This window comes from Mytilus galloprovincialis, chromosome 3 (assembly GCF_965363235.1).
Source record: "Mytilus galloprovincialis chromosome 3, xbMytGall1.hap1.1, whole genome shotgun sequence".
Classification (NCBI taxonomy): domain Eukaryota; kingdom Metazoa; phylum Mollusca; class Bivalvia; order Mytilida; family Mytilidae; genus Mytilus; species Mytilus galloprovincialis.
Window position 1 is genome coordinate 25,743,101 of NC_134840.1, and position 22,882 is coordinate 25,765,982.

The 22,882-nt window shown below is 30.2% G+C and overlaps 1 protein-coding gene across 10 annotated transcripts in view; it reads right to left on the reverse strand.

The window, feature by feature from the left end:
- Window positions 1-369: 369 nt before the first annotated feature.
- The window catches only part of LOC143067531 (uncharacterized), a 64,518-nt gene continuing 42,005 nt past the window's right edge, over window positions 370-22,882 (reverse strand). For 4 of the 10 annotated variants that reach the window (XM_076240855.1, XM_076240857.1, XM_076240856.1 and 1 more), the window contains 8 exons: window positions 22,309-22,389; window positions 21,705-21,769; window positions 17,664-17,759; window positions 15,614-15,843; window positions 14,089-14,228; window positions 13,374-13,568; window positions 10,483-10,539; window positions 370-4,112 (listed from right to left, as the gene is read on the reverse strand). In XM_076240855.1, coding sequence (XP_076096970.1) covers window positions 3,928-4,112; window positions 10,483-10,539; window positions 13,374-13,568; window positions 14,089-14,228; window positions 15,614-15,843; window positions 17,664-17,759; window positions 21,705-21,769; window positions 22,309-22,389 — 1,049 coding nt within the window. In that variant the 3' untranslated portion in view covers window positions 370-3,927. Of the gene's footprint in view, window positions 4,113-6,541; window positions 6,579-7,532; window positions 7,559-7,689; window positions 7,717-10,482; window positions 10,540-13,373; window positions 13,569-14,088; window positions 14,229-15,613; window positions 15,844-17,663; window positions 17,760-21,704; window positions 21,770-22,308; window positions 22,390-22,882 lie in introns of all 10 variants that reach the window. The other 6 variants (XM_076240860.1, XM_076240861.1, XM_076240862.1 and 3 more) reach the window with 6 other exon arrangements.

The following is a 22,882-nucleotide window of genomic DNA, read 5'->3' on the forward strand; positions in this document are numbered from 1 at the left end:
AACTTAACCTTGTTCACTGATCCATGAAATGAGGTTGAGGTCAAGTGAAAACTATCTGACAGGCATGAGGACCTTGCAAGGTACGTACATACCAAATATAGTTGTCCAATTACTTATAATAAGAGAGATATTAACATAACAAAAAACTTTTTTCTCAAGTAGTCACTGAACCATGAAATTGAGGTAAAGGACAATGGAGAAATGACAGATAGGAATTTTAAAACATAAGGCATTTATATACAAAGTATGAAGTATAGGAGGTTTTCTACCTTTTGAAATATTAAGCTTTTAAGAAGATTGTTAACACCGCCGTCTGATCACTTTCCCTATCACAGGCTCAACAAACACTATATATAAACAAATAAAGAATTGTAAAAATATGTTATTTTTATTGTCTTGTTGATTTGGCATTATACTATATAATACTAACTATATGTTGTGCAATGTGTCAATCCTTTAACAATAACCAATATATAACAGTGTAGTCACATGATAAATTAAACATATAAAGCAAGGTAACTGATTCAATTCAGTTGTTTTAACTGAAATATATAACAACTTCATTATTAACTATAACAACTAGAAAAAAACAATCTGGTCAAGTACAAACAGTATAAAACAAGGCCACGTCACAATTTAAAAATTTGATACACATATCTTATTTCCTTATAAAGCACTTGCTCAATACCATAAATTTTGTCAATAGATTTAAAAAAACAAGAGCGCACACGCTGAAATGTCTCGCCTTCTTTACTAACCATTGATATTATGTTGATAGTCCTAAATATAAAGTTTTATTACCATGATTACAACTGTCACATAAACTTAGCATTAATCAAGAAAACTAAACATTGAGCAAGGAACCATATGAAAATGAGGTCAAGGTAAGATGAATGATACCAGACAGACATCCACAGCTAACAATTCTTCCCTACAACAAATATAGTTGACCTATTGCTTGTAGTTTAAAAATCCCAGACCAAAACACAAAAAGTTAACAATGAGCAATGAACCGTGAAAAGGAGGTCAAGGTCAAATAAAACCTGCTGGGCTGACATATAGATCATAAAATATTTCCATACATCAAATATAATGGACCTATTGCATCTAGTATTAAAAAAAAAGACCAAAACTCAAAAACTTAATTTTGACCACTGAACATTAAAAATGAGGTCAAGGTCAGATGACATCTGCCAGCTAGACATGTACACCTTACAATCATTCCATACATCAAATATAGTAGAAATATTGCATACAGTATGAGAAAAACAGACCAAAACATAAACAATTAACTATAACTACTGAACCATGAAAATGAGGTCAAGGTCAGATGACACTTGCCAGTTGGACATGTACACCTTACAGTCCTTCCATACACCGAATATACAAGACCTATTGCTTATAGTATCTGAGATATGGACTTGACCACCAAAACTTAACCTTGTTCACTGATCCATGAAATGAAACCGAGGTCAAGTGAAAACTGTCTGACAGGCATGAGGACCTTGCAAGGTACGCACATACCAAATATAGTTATCCTATTACTTATAATAAGAGAGAATTGAACATTACAAAAAATGTTAACTTTTTTTTCAAGTCGTCACTGAACCATAAAAATGAGGTCAAGGACATTGGACATGTGACTGACGGAAACTTCGTAACATGAGGCATTTATATACAAAGCATGAAGTATCCATGTCTTCCACTTTCTAAAATATAAAGCTTTTAAGAAGTTAGCTAACGCCGCCGCCGGATCACTATCCCTATGTCAAGCTTTCTGCAACTAAAGTTGCAGGTTCCACAAAAAACCATGAATCACATTTATAAAAAAAAATGTTTGTATAAATTTTGAATAGCAAAAATCTTAAAGCTTTACTTAATCATTTGTTTTATCAATAAACATAATTTAGTTGAGCACTAGGCACACATAATAGTAAATGGTTCGTATACAACAAGATGGAACTAGTAATCAACCAATGACAACGTAACTGATTCCCATGGCAACAGTTCATAAAAATCATTATATTTTAGTTCTGATCTTTTAACAACAAAGTACTATTACTAAAGCACTAGGATTCTAATTTGTGTAAAAATAATAGTATTGTTTATATATGGATTGTGTTTCTTTAAAAAAAAAATGTTATTAACAGTATTTGCATTTCAATCAAGTAAATCGTACAGGTATTATGCATTTTTAGTTTAATAAGTAATTATTGTGATATAGATTAAAATTTTCATTAATCAAAAATGAATTATCTATATCATACAAAAGAGATCATCATGTATCCAATTAAAATGCTATTTTGTGACCTTTTTACTGATTTCAGCAAAAAAAGAAAAACAAAATAGAACAACATACATGTACTGCTATGCAGGCCTAAAACAAAACATTTCACAAGCTAAAAAATTCTTGTTTACAACTATATCACATAGAATTGGACGGAACGTTTTATATCACACGAATGTTTTATATCACATGAATGAAAAACAAAACTAACAAATCATATATCACAGATATGCTTTAAATTACTAATAAGTAATTTGTGTATCTAAAGATCAATAAAGATTAGATAAAAGAATTCAAACATATCTCTAATTACACAACATTGATCATTTAAATGTTAAATCTTTAAAACAGTCATATTAGCAAACAACATGTTGATAATAAATTATTACAAAATTAGGAGTACCAAGATTGTCTCCCCTTTTTCATTTGGCAAGAAAATTGAGGTATATTGACAATAACATATCTTGGCAAATTGTAGTTTTTAAAATTCATGTAACTAGAAAAGGCACACAGATCTTTCAATGTTTTGGGATAATTTCAATGTATTATGCTTTCTATTTTGAGAAATACTTTATTTTTATGTAAATGGATTTTTTTTTAATTTTCTAAAGCCAAAATCCTAAATAGGTTTCATTTTTGTTGTTGTTCCAAGCAGGAAATCAAGTGATCACAAAATAATGACAGACTGACACAATTGAAGAAAGTCACATTTATTCTAATAAAATACATATTGACTCAAATGGTGACAACTAACTCAATCAGTGTTGAATATAAGTAAAAAGCAATATCACAAAGATAACTGTGAACAGTGATAATATATTCCCAATTCCCCATTTCTGCAGATTATATAGTTATGTGTACTATTGAAAACAAGAGTCATAACAAAAAAATAAAAGATGTTCAATTTCTTTTTGTATTAAAGCTCCTATTAAAGATAGATAGAAATACTGTCAGCAGTTTGGGTGCAACACCTAGTCTAGTAGTAAAAACAAACTTTCTCAATTTTGTAATAGAATGGCACTATGATTTATCAAGAGAAAAACAAACATTTAAATCAAAATTAAATAGGAGGTCCATAATGATAATAGGTTCGCCTAAATTCAAATTTAAATTTAGTAGCTGATTACATAAAAGTTCAAAAGAAACTATGGATGGATGTAAACATACATGCAGACAAACAAAATGAAACAAGAAACACTACAACTTTTTTAACAGGTGACACAATAATACTAACTATTAGTGTTAAGGCTTGCCAATCAAAGAAAACAATGAAAAATTATTAAACTTTAATTCAATGAAAGACTTTTTATGTAAAGAAATCTGAATATCCTAAAGAGGTATAAGACATTTTTATAAACCAAGAACAAAGGTAAAGGGAGATAATCCACTTTAATTTCTTGTGACTGGAATACACATTTACATTTATGAAACAATTGTTGAGTATTTCCTTGCAATATTATGTTTCACTTCTAAACAGACTTTTTAAAGTCTTACAATAAATAATTATTCCAGGACAGTTATTACACAACACCTTTTCATGATAAAAATCGGTGACAATCATAAATAAGAATTAAAATTAAAAGATTTATATGAAATGGAATGAATGAAATTATTTAAATAGAAAACTATGTCTGCCTTTGTCACGATTCTACAGTTTCTAACATTTTATCTGTTTCTAAAGTTAAATTTCTTGTAGAGTTTCTTGTTTGACCCCCTCGGAGCAATCTTTCTTCTTTTAGCACTTCATCATAAACTGTCGGTTCAACAAACACTAATCCAGCTCTTGGTCGGAGGTTTATACCGTCATACTTCGGAGTCCAATTGGCTGAAATTATAAAAACATAGATACTTTAGTTAGCAATGAAAGTTTTACAAAAGATTCTCCTGAAATTGTGTCTTTATCTAGCTGTCAAAGGGAGGTTATTAACATACACATTTTATTATGAACAGTGTCTTCTTCCTGCAAATCATTCATATGTCATTACAACATTGAGAAATAATACAGAAAAGTTGATAATAAAAAAATGTACCACTTCTGAAGGTAAGTTAGAATATATGTAAAACATCATAATAAAATACTGGATTACTAAACAACCAAAATGTTTAACTGCTGAAATAATAATGTGCAGTAAAACTGCATCCAAACTACAAAATAAACAATAAAATAGAGATACAATTTGATATATGAATTTCAATGTTGTAAAGTTCATTCAATGCTGTTATTTTGTAAAAGTATCAAATCAATTCTAATATAATAATGTACAATAGAGTGAGAAAACCAACAAAATATGAAAATGGAATTTTGTACGAGTCTTCAAAATGAGAAAATGATTTTCAATGGTTGCTTATTGTGTGGGAATAAAGATTTTGTTGATATAGTACTTAGTCTGTATTGATGACAAAAAATGATACTGGAATGTATAGCACTCCCATTCTGAAAGATGTTCAGAATTATACCCTTTTGACATATGCATTGGGAACTATGTAATCAACTCATGAATAATTCTGCAATATAAAATTAATATAGCTATATAAACCAAAGGATATCCTACACCTTTATCCTGATGAATCTAAAAGAAACATCAATTACATGTGAAGCATTCCACCAGCCCCTTCTGCATTACTGCAGATTCATTTTTTTTCATGGATACTAAGTTTCATGAACTGAGCAACAAATGTGTTTTCTTGGATTATTTGATTTCATGATGTTTTCAACATCTCCACACAAGCCTATAGAAAATTTGTACTTTATTGAAACTTTTAATTTGTAGTTAACCTATAGTTATGTAATCCATGAAAATTGGTATCCAACGAATAATAATAAATCCACAGTATACTGAAATAAAATTTAAGTTTGAAAAGATTGAGAAGATAAGCTTTTTTTTTTACCTACATGGAAGCTATATATCAAATTAAGACCTAATTTAAAGAGATAACGTTAGTTTGTCTTAGATCAACTTGTCAAAAATATTGACCTACTTAAGATAGTTTTATAGGTATGATATGCATCATGACTTTGTGCTGAAATATCTGCTCCTGAATACCATCAAATCTCATAGTGATAGTAAAAAAAATACAAAGTTGTGACCACAGCTCACTAATCATAATAACTCCCTCCACACTATTTTATTCCACAAAATGCATGATTTGTGTAAAAAAAAAAAAAAAAAATCAGATAAGGAGTAAAATAGAAGGTGCACAATGCCATAAAGTCAAAGATTCATAGAAATCCAGAACAGCTTTGGGGAAGTTACAATTACAAAATACCTAATCCTGTTATAGATATGAGTATTGTAAGTCTATGTTTTGTTATAGAAAACCCCCAAAACCTATACAATCTTAAAATGCCTTAATTCTTTTATAGATTTTAGGAACTCTATGTTTTGTTGTAGGATATCTGCAAAATCCAATACTATCAGAAAATAAAGAAGAAGCTGGTAGAAAAGGAGTTGCCAATACAAAGTGTAGACAAAAAAGTTGGAGGGACAAATAAATGCAAGTTCATAATTTGCTAGGTTTGAAGCATATTTCTGCATGAACCTAAAATAGGATTAATAATAACATAAATGTTACAAAATTTTCTGTACCAGATGCATATTTCGTCAATTAATGTCTCTTCAGTGATGCTCAAAGCCAAAAGCTTTTACACACATTGAAGAGCTAATCAAACCAATAAGGGGGTATTCAATGTTAAGTTATAAGTTTTTAACTATACATAGCCTGCAGATACAATATTCATTGTCCCAAAAGTGTGTGTAGTGTGCTATCAAACTAAATCCATGCATATATATGTTTAGGTTGAAAAGGTGCAAGCATGCACATGTATAAAAATGTTCCAATCAATAGCTGGGGTAAATAGGTTACCACTGACCAATTATTGATCACAGAAATTTAAAAAAGATAAAAGTTTCAGTATTTTTGAAAAGACATACTTTTAAAGAAGGGAACAGCCTATGCAAGTTTAAATTTATCTTTTGACATTTTACAAGAACAACCTAAATTCACATACTTTCCCTCAGAAAAGATTGCAAAGTGATAAACTGAATGTTTTTTTTTTTATTTAAATACCATACAATGCAAATTATCCTATTCTAATAAATGAATTAATAAGTCTTTCTATTTCATTTTCCATCAATTTTTGTGGAGATCCAGATAAACAGAAGCTTTTAATCAGAAAGTGACCTACACCAATATGAATAAAGCTATCCCGTCCAAAGAGAAAAACCCATCTACAAGTATTGGAGTTTTACTCACAGTTTCACATATTTCTTTATTAGCCTATATTTTTTCCCTAAAATTTAGGTAACACCAGTAAATTGGATGGAAAATAGAGTGTCTTAATAATAATAAAATGTTTTAAACTATAGGAGATATACTTTCCTGGGAATCTTTCATTCAAAAGAAACTTGCATTTGCAATTTATCAAAAATATTCCATATTAGCGAAATATTTGAATTTCTTTTAAGTCATTTATGTACAAAGTAATATAAATGTCAAAAATCTACTTTACTTATTTTAAGCATGATTACAGCTTCAAGTTCTACCTTATTTAAACCATCAATATTATGAACAACAGACAATTCTTTCAAGCATTTTACTTCATTCTATTACAAGACTTTCTGTTTTTTAACATTCTTCAAAATTTGTTTTCTTGAATGTGGATTATGAAATACATGTACTATGTTCATTATATTGAAGATCTACTGCAGTGTGTTTACTATCTATAAAAAATACATTTGAAATACAGCATGTGTATATATTAAACATATTTAGCCACTTTTACTAATGCTTAATTGCATTTTGTATAATTTCATGCTATTTTTTTTCAATATTCTATTACTTTTGTCAAATCAGTGGACATTAAATATCAAGTTCTCTTATTTTTTTCTACTCTGTTAAGAATTTAGTGACTGTAAAAGACTAACACATCAATTCCACGTGTAGTTCATGGAAAAGTATTCTGTTATGGTTTTAAATATGAAATGGCATGTGACCAAAATCTCTAGAATAATCTATATCAATAGGGTATTATGGTAATTTTTTATCTGAGATCAAGGCCTTACTGAAAATAGCTGAAGGAAATTTCATTACAACTGATTTGGACCAGTCCTGTATGTATAGAACCATGCATCTAACTTAATTTTGATTAATGCTATTCAAATATAATAATCAATTCCATTTCTATTTTTACATTCCACTGATCTGACATGTTTGTTAGTTATATTAATGAGGTTTTTCTTCTTACCAAGCAGCACCCACCTTTACTATAATCTATTAAAAATATTATTTAAAAAAAGTTGAAAAAAATACTACAAGTATAAAAGCTGATTCTTCAAATCTGATCTAATTCTACATATGAAAGCACTATGACAATCCCAGTGTGCTATACCATAATACTATACCCCTAACATTCCATCATGTTTGTAAGACTAAATTATTAGAAAAAAAAACATTAAATATTAGATATAAAAAGCCTCAAGCGCACCCCAATAAAAAAAAATATTATAACTTGTAAATTATTGCTTACAAGACAATTTTAAGAAGTAATTTCAACATTCCTGGTAGTAATGATTTTATTTCACAAAAGTAAATTGGTTAATGAGATAATTTGTTAATGAATGAAACTATAAGCCTTACGAATTTGGTGAGACATTATTATTTTTTTTGTTTTTCAAGCAAGATGTTGTTTGTATCAACATTTCATGACATTTGTTTACATTTTTTTATGACATCAGAATATTTGGTCCAAATGTACAAGAAATTTAAAATATTGTCATGTTTTCTAACTATTTGTTTACTTTTTATAATCATCCTTCACCTTATAATTGTCTCATACTTTTGTACATGTTGGTTTAGCAAAGTAAAATACACTAACATATTAACAGTTAGCACTGAGATACTTGTATAAAGAATTGTTGATGCTGCTAATGCTTACTCAAGATTTCATAGAAAAGAAGTTCCTTTATAGTATTAGATCTAAAAGGAAGAAACATTCTGGAATATTTGTTCCTTTAAAGGACTTAAAAGTGTACAGAATGTTTGTTCTAAAAGAAAAAGATATTATAGTATTGTTTATAAAAGAGGGACGAAAGATACCAGAGGGACAGTCAAACTCATAAATCGACAATAAACTGAAAACGCCATGGCTAAAAATGAAAAGGACAAACAGACAGACAATAGTACACATAACACAACATAGAAAACTGAAGAATAAACAACACAAACCCCACCAAAAACTAGGGGTGATCTCAGGTGCTCCGGAAGGGTAAGCAGATATCCTGCTCCACATGTGGTCCGAGACCACAATTATTTCGTAGTGCATTTCTTTTAGAACATAAATGAAAATAAAAAAAAATCCCACCTGCTCTTTCTCAAAGAAACTTTTACAGTGTGTTGTACTACTTTTGGGACAAATTATATCAAAATTATAGAAAACTTCATCGGCTCTAACTCAAGACATGGACAATTTTATGTTTAGGGCGTCTTGAAATCTTTTGACAGCTTCCGAAGTGCTAATTTTCAACCTTTTTCAGCTGGACCAAATCACTACTTTCCTTTAAAATTCTGGACCCAATTTTTTTTACAGTGTAATTTTACCCCCCTACTTGCAATTTGAGGCATTAAACATGGAGAAATTAATTTGGAAGGGGTATAAAAATTAATGGCAAGTAACCCACTGTCAACACTAGGGACTATATTTGTGAACAACAAAAATCAAGGGACGACAATTGTGGTCTCGGACCATGTGGTACCCATCGTTTTGCTTATGAGATAACAAATCCGGTAAATACTGTAGTCTAATTCAGTAGGTCACATTTATGAAAGGGAAGGGGAATGTAGTTATGTTGAAGGAACATATTCGATATCATTTGTGAAACAGTTTACAAACTCATGATGGCGTCGGAAGAATTTATGAAGAGATGATTTCAACTTCACCATTTGGAACTCTTGATTTAATAGGTTTCTTGTGAGCAACAACCCTCTATCAAGAAAGTCATGATAGGAAATGCAAGCACGGGAATATCGTATCAATTGGGAGATATATACACTGTATGCAGGTGCTGCCGGAATATTGCTACTTAGAAATGGAAAGTTAACAATTGGAAAGCTGAAACCATCTCTTTTGTCGTTAAGTTTTGTTTTTAATCGTCCCTCATTGTCAATTTCTAGATGTAAGTCAAGATATGAATTTCCATTGGAACTTTTGTTAGGTAAAACAAATTATTATAATGCACTTAAACTAAAACAGCATGCCTCAGTTTCACTTCAATTACTGTTGTGTCAAGTTGGACTAAAACTGGATAATTTGATTGAAAGACATATTGATCACTATGTCTTCTTAGAGGTAAAACTTATCTAATGCCATGTTGACCAAAAAGTTATTCTTTATTTACTGAAAGGATTGTAATAGTGAAATACATGTACCATATTACTGCAGCTGTGTCACCCTGCTCAGCTGTTAGTAAAATCCCATACCATGACTTTGTGAAGTCAGTTGTATTTGAGTCTGGCCTACTGGTTATAGCTTTGACCTGCACTTTTCACAAACATTACAATATTTACTCCAACTGTGAGAATTTTTTTTTAAAAAGTAACAAGTCCTCTTTTGGTTAACTAGTATAAGAAAGAAAAAAAGATTGTTTCATTCTTGAAAACAGCCCCAATAAAAGCTTATGAATTGGTTGGTAGACACTGTAAACATCAGTTGGTAGATACAATATGAAGTCTTGAAAGCTCATTTGCTGTGCTCACTTGCAAACAAGCTTCATATTGTGACTGACAGCTGATATGTTACAGTATCTATATGTAAAAACCTTTTAATATTATCAGTACTTATAGGTCAGTATGGACTGTAATACCAAACTAGAAAACATGTATTTATCCTCATGGGCTCTTTGGAAGTGATCCTAAACAATGAAAAAATATTGTCATTGTGACCTAAATGAACAGCATTCAGAAATAACACTATAAAACATCACAAGATTTCTGAATAACTGACCTACTCTTATTACTTAATTAAACAGGAAGTATGTAATGTTAACCTGTACAACCCTCCAACCATTGATTACCCACTGCATAAACACTTTAAAGTCATTTTTATCAAATACAATACAGATGAACAAAGATAGCTACAAGCAAGGTTATAGAGAAAGCTAATGTTAGGTTGTGCTAGCAGTGACAGCATATAAATGTACCTGGTAATACACCCGCAGGTCTCATATAGGAACGTGATTTTGGTGTGCTCATTTTAGCTGTAATTATAAACATGATGTGGTTATGCATAGTCTTACAATGTTACTTAGGTTTGACAAGTTGATGATCTTAACAAAACTCTGGATTTATACAGATTAGTAATGAAGACACAGTTTCAGACAAAATCCTAAGGAAAAATGAATGACATTTCTATGATTCCATAATTTTGAATCTTGTTAATTACCTGATAAAGTTATATGATTGGGAAAAAAATAAGGAGATGTACATTAAAATTTCAGGTGATAAGGAAATAAAACCTGATAAACCTAACTTGATTCTGAGTCCCTTTTCAAAATCAATTCTAAAAGGGTTGAGCTTGACTGTTAAAATATAATTATCATGAGTGCTGTGGACCCATCATTTTTTGTGGGCTACTACTTTTTTGTGGATTTGGTGGGAAACAGTTAACCTGATATTCAACAATTCTTCCTCAATCAACAGAAAATTGGTAATCACATATAAAATTGAAGTGCTAAAATTTCTAACAATGTTAAGAAAAAGTTTAAATAAATAGTTATTTGTTACTTCAATTAAACAAATAGTTCAGCTTATACTGTAGACAGCTTATACTGTAGACAGCTTATGCTGTAGACAGCTTATGCTGTAGATTGGTAATAAAAACAATACTTCAGTTCATCCATGTTCAATATAAACTTTAGAGTAAGTTTTTCTAAATGAATATTGAATGAAAAAAAATGAATATCACTAATGCAGCACAACTGGTACCAGAAAAGAGAAAAACAAACATCAAATTATATTTTTAGAGTCAAATTCATAAGTTTAAGATAAGATAAGTTTTTAAATAGCTTTCAGTAAATGGTTATAGATCATATATCTTTCATAAAACTATAGTCACTATTTGATAAAAATCAAACTGTTTACTGTTATATGATCCAGTCTTGGGAAATGTAAAGCAGTCTCTTACTAAACACAGTCTGAAATTTTGAGAAATAAACTGTAAGCTTGTTTGTAAATATTTTTAAAATTCTTATAAAAATCTGAAATATATAATGTTAATGGAATCATAATATATATATAAATCCAGTATTTTTTATCATATCAACTATATATTTTAAAATTTTAACCAATCTTTGAAGCAATCTACATATACTAACTACCATACATAACTACACTGCTTGCATTTAAATATTATATACCTAATAATAATTGAAGGCTGTGGCAAATATAGCTCTGTCACTAGGGATGACTTCTGTCAACATATACTATAGAAAGAAAAATTTAAATACTTTCTTATTTCAATATATGTGTAAAGAATTTGTCAATATGACCGTGGACAACAATTCTATTTATCAATTTAAAGAGTATAATGAGTGTTTAAGTAATTTGTAAAATAAATAATTTCAATTTATTGTTAATAGGTATAACGTTTGAATTTATGCATTGACCCTTGCATCTAAGTTTATAGCCCATATCACTATTGGGTAAAACATAAAAAAAACTTGAATTTTATACTTATATTATATCTAAAACTGATTTACTTACTAATTTATACATGCAATCTTATACAAACAAGTTTATTGTTAATTCTTAAAATTGATGAATTACAAATAATTTAATTAAAACTTCATTTTTTACATGGACGAATTCACGTCAAAACAAAATTTCAACTAAATAATAAAGATATAAAAGGAAGTAAGTATTAAAACCTTTCAAGCAATAATAGTTTATTAATTCATATATAATGAAGCTGGATTCTAAATTCTACTACAATACCCCATTGTACATGCCTACTAACTAATTTAAGTAATTGTGAATATAAATTCAAATGCAAGCAGCGATAGAATGATACAAAAGCATTATTTTAACCTCATTGTTTCCTGTAAAAAAACTTAGAATTAAACAATTATAACTAGTCAATAACTTTCTTCATTATCCATTCAGTCAATACAAATTCATTGTATAATTGTTTATAAATGTGTGGGCCAAATGTGTTAACATTCAAGCATATTGATAAAAAAAACTGGTGGTCCAACATCATTAATTTAAATATATTTGAATTTGTAAAAAATTGAAACATTGCGGATTCATATTTCAAATATGAAATGAGGCTATTTCATAACAAGGCTAACACTTCTTCAAATCCTAATGAGTTGTAATTTCACTTTGAATCTGACAGAGTGATTCGTGTTTACTCATTTCTTGTACATTACCATGTTTTTTTGGCTTCAATACTGCTATTCTGCTACTTTTTTTCACAAAACTCTAATATGTATTATTTCATGTGTTTCCAGTAACATAAAATCAAAATGATAACTTGTCAATTTTTATTTTAGAGTCTATTTTGCAATCTTGTTCTTCATTGCATACAAAGTGGACTAATTTTGGGTTAATTTAACCCAAGTTAACATGGTAGAATCTTCATTCCTATGAAGGTCGGGAATAAATCAGTTATATTTTCAGAACAGTTGATTTCAAAACCTCAAACTACTGGTAAAACAAATTTCCAGAAAAAATTATATAAGATGTCACCAGGCCCTTTGGACCCTTTGTTTAAAGTAAACGCATTTCAAATATGTATCATTTAAACATATTACAAAAATATATTTTAACTGGAGAATAGTAAAAAGAACTGATTCTAAATGCAAATTTCAAATTCTATGCAACTTTTTCATTATTTTTTTAGCATTAAATCCACTTTTTAACAAATATTATCTATCTATAAAAATAATATTTTTCCTAAAATTTGGCAAAAGTCTAAAACAGAAAGATACAATAATCAGCACTTTCACACTATCTAGAACAATTCTCTGCCAAATAACCTGGTATAATAGGTCAATCATGCTATTAGTTAAGCATACTAAATCATGCATACCAAAAGAGTAGTCATCTGTTTTTACCCTTCTCATTCCAAATTCTGTCATATGGACCTCTAATTCTTGATCCTGAGGTCGTGACCTTGATGTAGACATGGATGATGCCATTGACTTCGGTCGTGGAGATGCTCTAGTGGAGTTATTCATAAGTTTGGGTGTTGATGTTTTGAATGGTGCACCTCTTTTGGATACAGCTGAAACAACAGATAGTAAGAATACAGAAAAAATATAAGAAGACTGTATTATTAATTGTGAATGATTTTTTTCTTTTTTAAAGTTTAAAGTTGACAAACTGAACTCTTTTTATTAAAAATTTCATTTTCTTTTTTAAATCTCATGCAATTAATCTTGACCGTGGGATAAAACATAGTTATCAGATCAAACAGTCAACTTGGGTAAACACCACAACCATAACAGTAGAATCTTTTAAATTCTGCACATGACTAGTGTGGTATGTAACCAGCTGAAGTTGTTTTACAATTATTATTATAGATGTCAACATATTCACCAGAACATTATGACAGCCAGAGCCTATTATGCCAGTATAAAGTGGTAACACTGCCAAATCAAAATTGTTATGCTGAGCTACTTCTTTCTCCTAATCTCAAATCACCATATTAAGCTTTGAAACAATATCAGTATATACAAATGCTTATCGATAAATTGGATGTTCAGGATAAATCAGGTATAAAGATAAACATAACTATATATTACATGTATCAAATACAGGTGTTGGTCCATAAACCCTCATTAATTTCTTCCTTGATTCTTCATCTTTCTTTCTCATCCATTCTTTATGTTTTGCTTTTCTTTCCTTTTCATTTTCATCCATTCTTGATTGTCTGCTATCCATTCTGAAATGATGATGATAAAATTTTGACAGTTACTTCAAGTTGTTTTTTATCCAATAAATAACCAGGCTTTCACTTTAGTATAAATATATTGAAATTGAAAATCATAATTTTACTGCTTTTGTTTTTTTCATTATTTACATGGTATTAGTTTTTCCTTCCATACTTATGTCTTCTTTTAAATTAAAAAACAAGAATGTGTCCAAAGTACATGGATGCCCCACTCGCACTATCCTTTTCCTTGTTCCATGGACCGTGAAATTGGGTAATAATCTAATTTGGCATTAAAATTAGAAAGATTATACTATAGGGAACATATGTACTAAGTTTCAAGTTGATTGGACTTCAATTTCATCAAAAACTACCTTCACCAAAAACTTTAACCTGAAACTCCCACTTTCATTTTCTATGCTCAGTGGACCGTGAAATTGGGGTCAAAAGTCTAATTTGGCTTTAAAATTAGAAAGATCATAAAATAAGCAACAAGTGTACTAAGTTTCAAGTTGATTGGACTTCAATTTCATCAAAAACTACCTTGACCAACAACTTTAACCTGAACGGACGCACAGACGGACGGACGGACGGACAAACGGAAGCACAGACCAGAAAACATAATGCCCCTCTACTATTGTAGGTGGGGCATAAAAAAGACGGAAGAATGGATAAACGAACGGAAGCACAGACCAGAAAACATAATGCCCCTCTACTATCATAGGTGGGGCATAAAAAAGACGCATGAACGGACGCACGAACGGAAACACCGACCAGAAAACATAATGCCCCTCTACTATCGTAGGTGGGGCATAAAAAAAAATTATATTGTACAGTATTAATGCAGCTTATTGAGTTTCTACCTACAAGAAATAGAGCACTTGCCTTAAAATTTAATTTTAAAATACATGTTTTAAGAAGTATTTCAGCTCTGCAAACTTAAATTTTATCCAGTGAAGATTAGACTTCCTAAAGGTGCAATAAAATTGATTATTTAAAAAAAAAGAGATTAGACTTCCTATCAAAATCAATATTATCAAAGATAGTGTGTTATATACGGAGTACCATTAAATGCAACGCATCATGTTCCCTTTATGGTCATTTTTTTTTGTTCAAATTATAATACTTGATGTAAGAATTTTCATTGATATTTAAAATTCATTACTTTTGAAAATTCCATGCTAAACACAACATTACTCTATAGCACTTCAAGGCATTAATCAAAACATTAAGCTTCACTTTATCTAAATAGTTTGGTTTCCAAGATATTTTTCAATTTATTGTTTAAACTGCTTGAAAGGAACCTTGACAGCAATAAAATAAATTCACTAAAATATTAATAAAACTACAGAAATAAGTTAATTAGTTTCTAATTTTGAATATTTTTTTCAACTTACGCCTCTTGTTCCAAAAGCCATGACTTTTCCCTATTATTGCCATATCTATAATTTTTGAGTCTATCCTGACGTTCACGTCTGAATTCTTCCTCCAGACTACTATTAAGGTTCCTAGCACTAGTTACACTTTCATTGGCTTGCTGGCGAACACTATCTAACACAGACTCAGTTTTTTCGGCAAGATGAGAAATCTTCTTGTCCAACTTTTCTTGTTCCTCCCTTTCTACTACCTTTAAAATGAAAATAAAAGAATTAAATATCAGATTAATGAATTAAGAAATTTTTGCAAAAAAGTCAACTTTTTCTTCGAGTAACACATTGTACCGATTTTTTCATTAACAAATTTAAAATGTCATAGTTTTTTAACATATGTTCATAACTTTTTTACTAACATATTTGCTACTGAAACAACCCATCTTAATGTTTTGCTTGTCAACTATTTAACATTCTAAAGTTTGTGTTATTTCACTATAACCTACAACTATGAAAGTCAACACAAGTGGCTTTATTCCTTTGTATAATGGAGAAAGTCAATATTCCTTATTGACCAAGTTCAAGAATTGATCGAGAGGCTGACTACTGTTCATTCTGTATTGAAGTTTTTATTCTTGTTTTACATTCTGTATTAAAGAGTATCAATCATCTAGGATTCAAGGTTAAAAAGGCACGTTTTAACTGTGATGCAAGTTCTCTAAAACAACCTTATAATAAAGTTCAACACTTGTTGCCATATTTGTTGTATTATTGTTGCCAAAAAATAATAATTCCCTTTTAGAACCATTTATTCATGATATAATTTTGGAAGTGAAATTAATAAATGTCATTAATCAGGTCAGTACAGAAATCTTCATGAAAAAGATATGTTTGTTGAAGGTAAAACAAAAAGTTTTATGAATTAATTTCAAGGTAGACAATAGATGTAAAGTGCTTCACAAGATACCAAATGACACAGAAATTTTAAAACAACTTTAATTCACCCTACAGCCTTCAAAAGGCCCCGAAATGATAAATGTAAAACCATTAAAAAAAAAACAAGGTCTATGAACAAAATAATGAACAAAAACCAAATAATGTAACACAGCAACAAACAACAACCCTTGACTATCAGGCTCCTGAATTTGGACAGGGCCTTCCTAAATTCACCTTTAAAAACATACAAGTTTACCTAAGCTAAAAATTATCTCTATATAATGTCAGTCTACTTAACACTCAATTATTAGGAAAGTTTATTACATAAAAAATAAAGTAAGTGTTAGCTAAAGTAAATACTGGTTATTTCAAAAGAAGAAAAAACAATCTACATTACACTACAGAAAAGGACCAGTACAATCCATTTACAGTATTTTCTACTGTCAATACACTACCTATACAAACTAGACAGGTGAAATCACATATAGAGATTGAGAGCTTTTTAAATGACACTTCAAGCAACTTTATCAGTTTGAAGGGTTTGGTAAAATATCAAATAATATAATCTGGTTTCGATACAGAGCATAAAGTTTCAACTATATAAGGAAGAATAAAATAGAAATAAAAAAAAACAGAAGAGCATGATGGATAGCTCTACAAGTGAATGTTTAAACACTCTTGTTTCCTTTATTCCGTATTATAACTTTAAAGCCATTTTACAACTATTGTTTTACATTTCCTTATCTTTATAAAAATAATGACCTTAAACTTATTTATTTTCAAAAGTTCATTCACAAAGCCTTCCCCTAGTAATACTATAGGGTTATTGCATGAATATTGGGGAATATATTGCACGAGCTTGCGAGTGCAATATATGTTCTACGAGGGACAATATTCCCCAATATTTATGCAATAACCCTTTTATTGTATAGCAATATAATATTTGAAAGTAAAAATTTGTTTAAACTAAGATTTTGTTGTTGATGACGTCATGAATTTTGATGATTTATTGCACTAGTGCAATATTAGAATTTTTTGCACACTAACTTTTGGTTACTTTCTGTGGGAAATATTATATTGCTATGCAATAATAAATATTATTGTAGCATATGCTTCTCAAGACAAATTCCAAAGTATTTACCTCTTGTTTCTCATTCTGTTTTATTATATGATCAATTCTACTTTCTACAGTTTTCTTAGCATTTGTTGCAGACTTTTCCAACTTTTGGTGATATTCCTGAAAAACAAAAGATAGTTTAAAGTAATGCTGTTCAAGGTCTTGGGTCAGTCTATCTTCAAGGTAAACTTTAAAAAGTAACAGTCACAATATAACTTGCTTTGGTGAGATGCCATTGAATGAGTTGTCATAACACATTAACACATTCATATTATGATGGGAAGCTGCCATAGTGTCTTAATAGATATATAATTCAAGCATTCCAATAAAAGATGAAATGCAGAACACATGCTTTAGCCAAAGATCATTCAATACATATTGCTCAGCAGTATCTTGATACCTCAATCATATATCTTCTTGGTAGTATCTGCAAAACAAGTTTATGTATAATTTTGCAGTATTTGTCAGACCAGTAAATACACAAACCTAAGCAGTATCTATGAGACCAGTCATTACATGTTAGCAGTATCTCTCTGAGACCAATAAATACACAAACCTTAGTTATATCTTTGAGACCAGTCATTACATATTAGCAGAATCCCTGAGACCAGTCATTACATGTGAGCAGTACCGTATATAGAGAATATCATATGGCTTTTTCAATATCGCATCCGTATCAACCCGAGAAACCAATATAATCCCAAGAGCTCTGCTGGAGGGATTATATTGGTTGAGGGTTGATACGGTGTGTGATATTGAAAAAGCCATATCATATACACTTTATTATATATCTCAAGTAGATGTTTTTTTATGTGACATGACGTCATACAGATATGGAGGATTGAAATGACGTCATACAGATTATAGGTTTGACATGACGTCATACAGATTAGGGTTTTGATAAAGCCTTTGCAACAGTGACTGCAATCCATGATGTGACGTCATACAGATTAAAGGTATGATAAAGCTTTTGCAACCGTGCTGATATCGATATCATCACGGGTGGCTGATACAGCACGCTTGCCATTGATTGTATTACACATACAATTTATCTGTATTTACTACTAAGTACCGGTATATAATAAAGTGGTTTATTTTTGCGGATGTAAAATTTAGCGATTTTCATTGAATAAGGTATAGGAAATATTTTGGCGGTTATTATTTTGGTGGATTCAAAACTTGTATCATACCTTTGCATGTGCACTTTTAAATTGGTGGAATTTATTTTGGCGATTTTGTTCTTTTCGCGAAAATAAGAGAGAAAATAACCCGCTTTATCATATACTTAGACTAAATAACATATGATTTTTACTGTATGATAATAGCATTAAATTCACGTAAATTCCATATTTTTCGAATTGGTGCTTAGCGGGCTGATATGAAAAGTTTATCACATGCTTCGATTGTTATCACATGCCTTTCCGTAACTTTATCACAAGGCATTTCGGTGATACTCGGCAAATTCCGGAAAATACACCTCAATGCTACATTTTCAGTGAAAAACATTACGAAATAGTGTACAAAACAATTATTTAGATACTGAAAAGAATATTGTGTAAAATAATAACAAAAAAAATAAAAATAAAAAAAACAAACAAATTATTAAATAAATGCATTCTTTATAAGTTTCGAACATAATTTAGAAAGTTACTTTGAAAAGGTTGACTTTTCCAAACAGTGTTCATTATGTATATTGTTGTTTTCTCTCTGTTGAGGCATATGGTAGAAAGATTTGATATCGAATGTACTAAATTTGGGTCTGACGTCCATGAACTTTTCAATCTTTGAACTTCTATTTGGGAACCACGTAAAAGGATCGATATATGAATCTGTTATTTTTCTCCATTGTTGAAGCATATGATAAAAAGATCATAACATGTCATTTTTCATATCGCATGTATTATCAGCCCTCTGTCAATATCAGCCCTCGAGCCATGCGGCTCTTGGGCTGATATTGAACCTAGGGCTGATAATACATGCGATATGAAAAATGCCATGTAATAATCTGATAATACTGTAAGGCATTGGAAATACTTGTTATGATATATAAATTGAGAAACAGAAATATTATTCTTTTAAACATAACGGTTGTGTTCTTACGCATAGTAACTTGGCTCACACGAGCAAGTAAAACATTTTTTTTTTTAATCAAAGATATGGCATTAATTTACTATTTTTTTTATGGATTTCACAGGCCAAAGTTACATTTTTGTTTGCCAATAAATTACAGGGGGAGGCATTTCATTAGCTAAAACATAATTTTACAAGTTAGGTGTGTACATATGTTGGTACTAGGGTGGTAATTATCAAGTTAATCAAATTTTTAATGTGTAAAACACTGGAAGTGAAATGAATTTTTCATTTGTTTACATTTTTTGTTGTACAAGTGTTACGGCAGGGAATGTCTTTAATTACTCATGGCTTACCTTCTTCATGTTATATATCATGTAATTCCCGTATTAAGGATCATTTCTTGTAACCAAATATTCATATTTAAACGTCTAATATGCCTGATATACATAGGAAAATACTTCAACTGCAATTGTATATTTACGGAGACTTTGTCGTCTGCCATTTTGTGGGGACAGAAACATGTGTTTTTATATCTTTAAATACCAATTCGTCCCCTGGACAATTGATCTAATATTGTATTTTTAATGCCCCAGATAAGATATTTAATAAGTATACCCTGCCGGACACAAATATATTGTAAATATTTAGATGGTTGAAATGAACTATGTTGTATGCTATTTACTTATTATGTACTAACGCAGATCGTCTGCTAAATCAATGCGCGCGCAGTGGTGTCCGATTGTTTATTTCAAGCTTCTGTATCGATATTTTAGATGCTATAGTTTTGTTTTATGTATAAGGACAATGTTCGGACAACTTAAGATGATATGTATATTATGTTTTTCATTATCTGAAATTTTTATAGTTCCGGCTTCCCGGAAAGGACAAGATTCCATTGGATTAGTATGTCACATGACAATTACAATTTAGTATATAAACGCGCGAGCACTCAGCAATGGCAGATAGCCCAAAGTTTTGCTGGCGGCAAGTTCAAACCTTGAAAAACAAATAAAGCAATAATAACCTTTAGGTGAGAATTAGGATAACATAATGAAGTTTAATGATATTTAATTAGCCGTCTTTTGTACAGTAAGCTATCTCTCACCACGTCGGACACCACAAATATGTATTTAAGGATTTATGATTCAGTACACTTGAACGCAACTGTTTATTTATATAGTTTTACGATGTTATAATGTTACATACTTTTAACAGTGAACAAATAAAACTGTTAACATTGGAAAGATATCTTTACTTTATTGAACTTGGACACATACAAAAAGCACATGAATTTACACTGATGAAAACAATAGATGTTGGGGGACGCTCGTTCAAACATAAAAACTATGGAAAGCCGTTAGGAACAAAATTAGCTCAGTAACACTCGAATACAAGGGATTGCTCAATACATACATATTAAACATTCCGAAGACCATACCTGACAAGTAATTTAGGAAGTTTAATACAAATGTAGAGTTGCTACATGAGTCACATACTGTATTTAAGTGTTATTAAAGTAAACAACCGAGTATAGGACAGGACGCTCTCGGGTGGCTTACAATACGGTATCTATGAGTAAGGTCAATACACAAACTTTACCTTTATCTTGGAGACCAGTCATTACATATTATCAGTATCTATGAGACCAGTTAATACACAAACTGTGGCTATATCTCTGAGACCAGTCATTACATATTAACAGTATCTATGAGACCAGTTAATACACAAACTGTGGCTATATATCTGAGACCAGTCATTACATATTAACAGTATCTATGAGACCAGTTAATACACAAACTGTGGCTATATCTCTGAGACCAGTCATTACATGCTTGTGGTGTCTCTGAGACCAGTCAATACACAAACTGTAGCTATATCTCTGAGACCAGTCATTACACATAACATACCAGTCACTATACAAATCAAATAGCAGCATCTCTTAAACCAGTAAATATAAATAAATTAGCAGTATCTCTAGGTGAATATAATTACCTTAGCAGTATCTCTGAGACCAGTTCTGTCATCTTCGTAGTAATGGGAAACAAATCTTAATTGATCTGAAATAAAATGTATGAAACAGAACTGTACAATCACATCCATGGATCAGAAAATACTACAAGGAACTTATTCAAAGTTTTTTAATTTACAGATAAATAAAAATGATTGACAATACAGAAAAATTATTATTTCATTTCATAGCAAATAATACTATTAGAAACTTTTGGGCATTTACATTCAATTAAACAAAAGATTTATTCTTGAAACCACTGCATATCCCCTTTATATTATAATGCCTTGTTATTTTCCAAAATCTGCTAATGATTATTATCAAGCTGTAACAATCAAATTATTCAGTTAAGAGATGTGCAAACTCTAGTATGTATAAACAGTGTCTAGAATGTTATATACATAGTATGTTAACTTTTTCACTTGGACAAGAATTATAAGGATTTATACAAAGGTACAAACATAGGGGGAAAGGTTGGAAAACATGATAAAACAAACACAAGAAAAGTTAATGTTTCAACAGTAAGGATTACAATGTAATGATAAACAAAGGATTTCTAGGGAAAAACTTCAATCTTCAAACTGATACCTCTTTGTGAATAATTGTAATTAGAATATGCTGTAACAGACGACTTAAATGACCTACAGGTCATAGTTGTACTACGGTCATCTACAAAACAAACATTTATAAGAATCCAGAATACAGATCATAAAGTCAAAGATTCAAAACAAACAGAGGAGATCAGATATATGATTTTACATAAGGAGATTTTTTTTTTTTAATTTTGATACAGTGAACCCACTAAAATGCCCTCCAAAGTTATGAATGAATTAACTATCAGTTTATCAGATTCTTACTACAGATAATTAGAATCAGAAATTTGATGTGTTCCTTGAAAATGAGGTCAAGGTCAGCTGAATCCAGTTAGACAGACAATTACACTTGTAATCATTCACCAAATATAGTTAACTGAGAAATCAGTATGATCAAAAAGATATTGGAAACCAATGAACAATAAAAATAAGGTTATGGTCAAGGTCAGATGAACCCTGCTAAAACTTTACCATCATTCTATACACCAATTATAGTTGACCTACTGCTAAAAGTATCTGACAAACATACCTAATCATAAAAACTTAACATTGACCAATCAACCATAAAA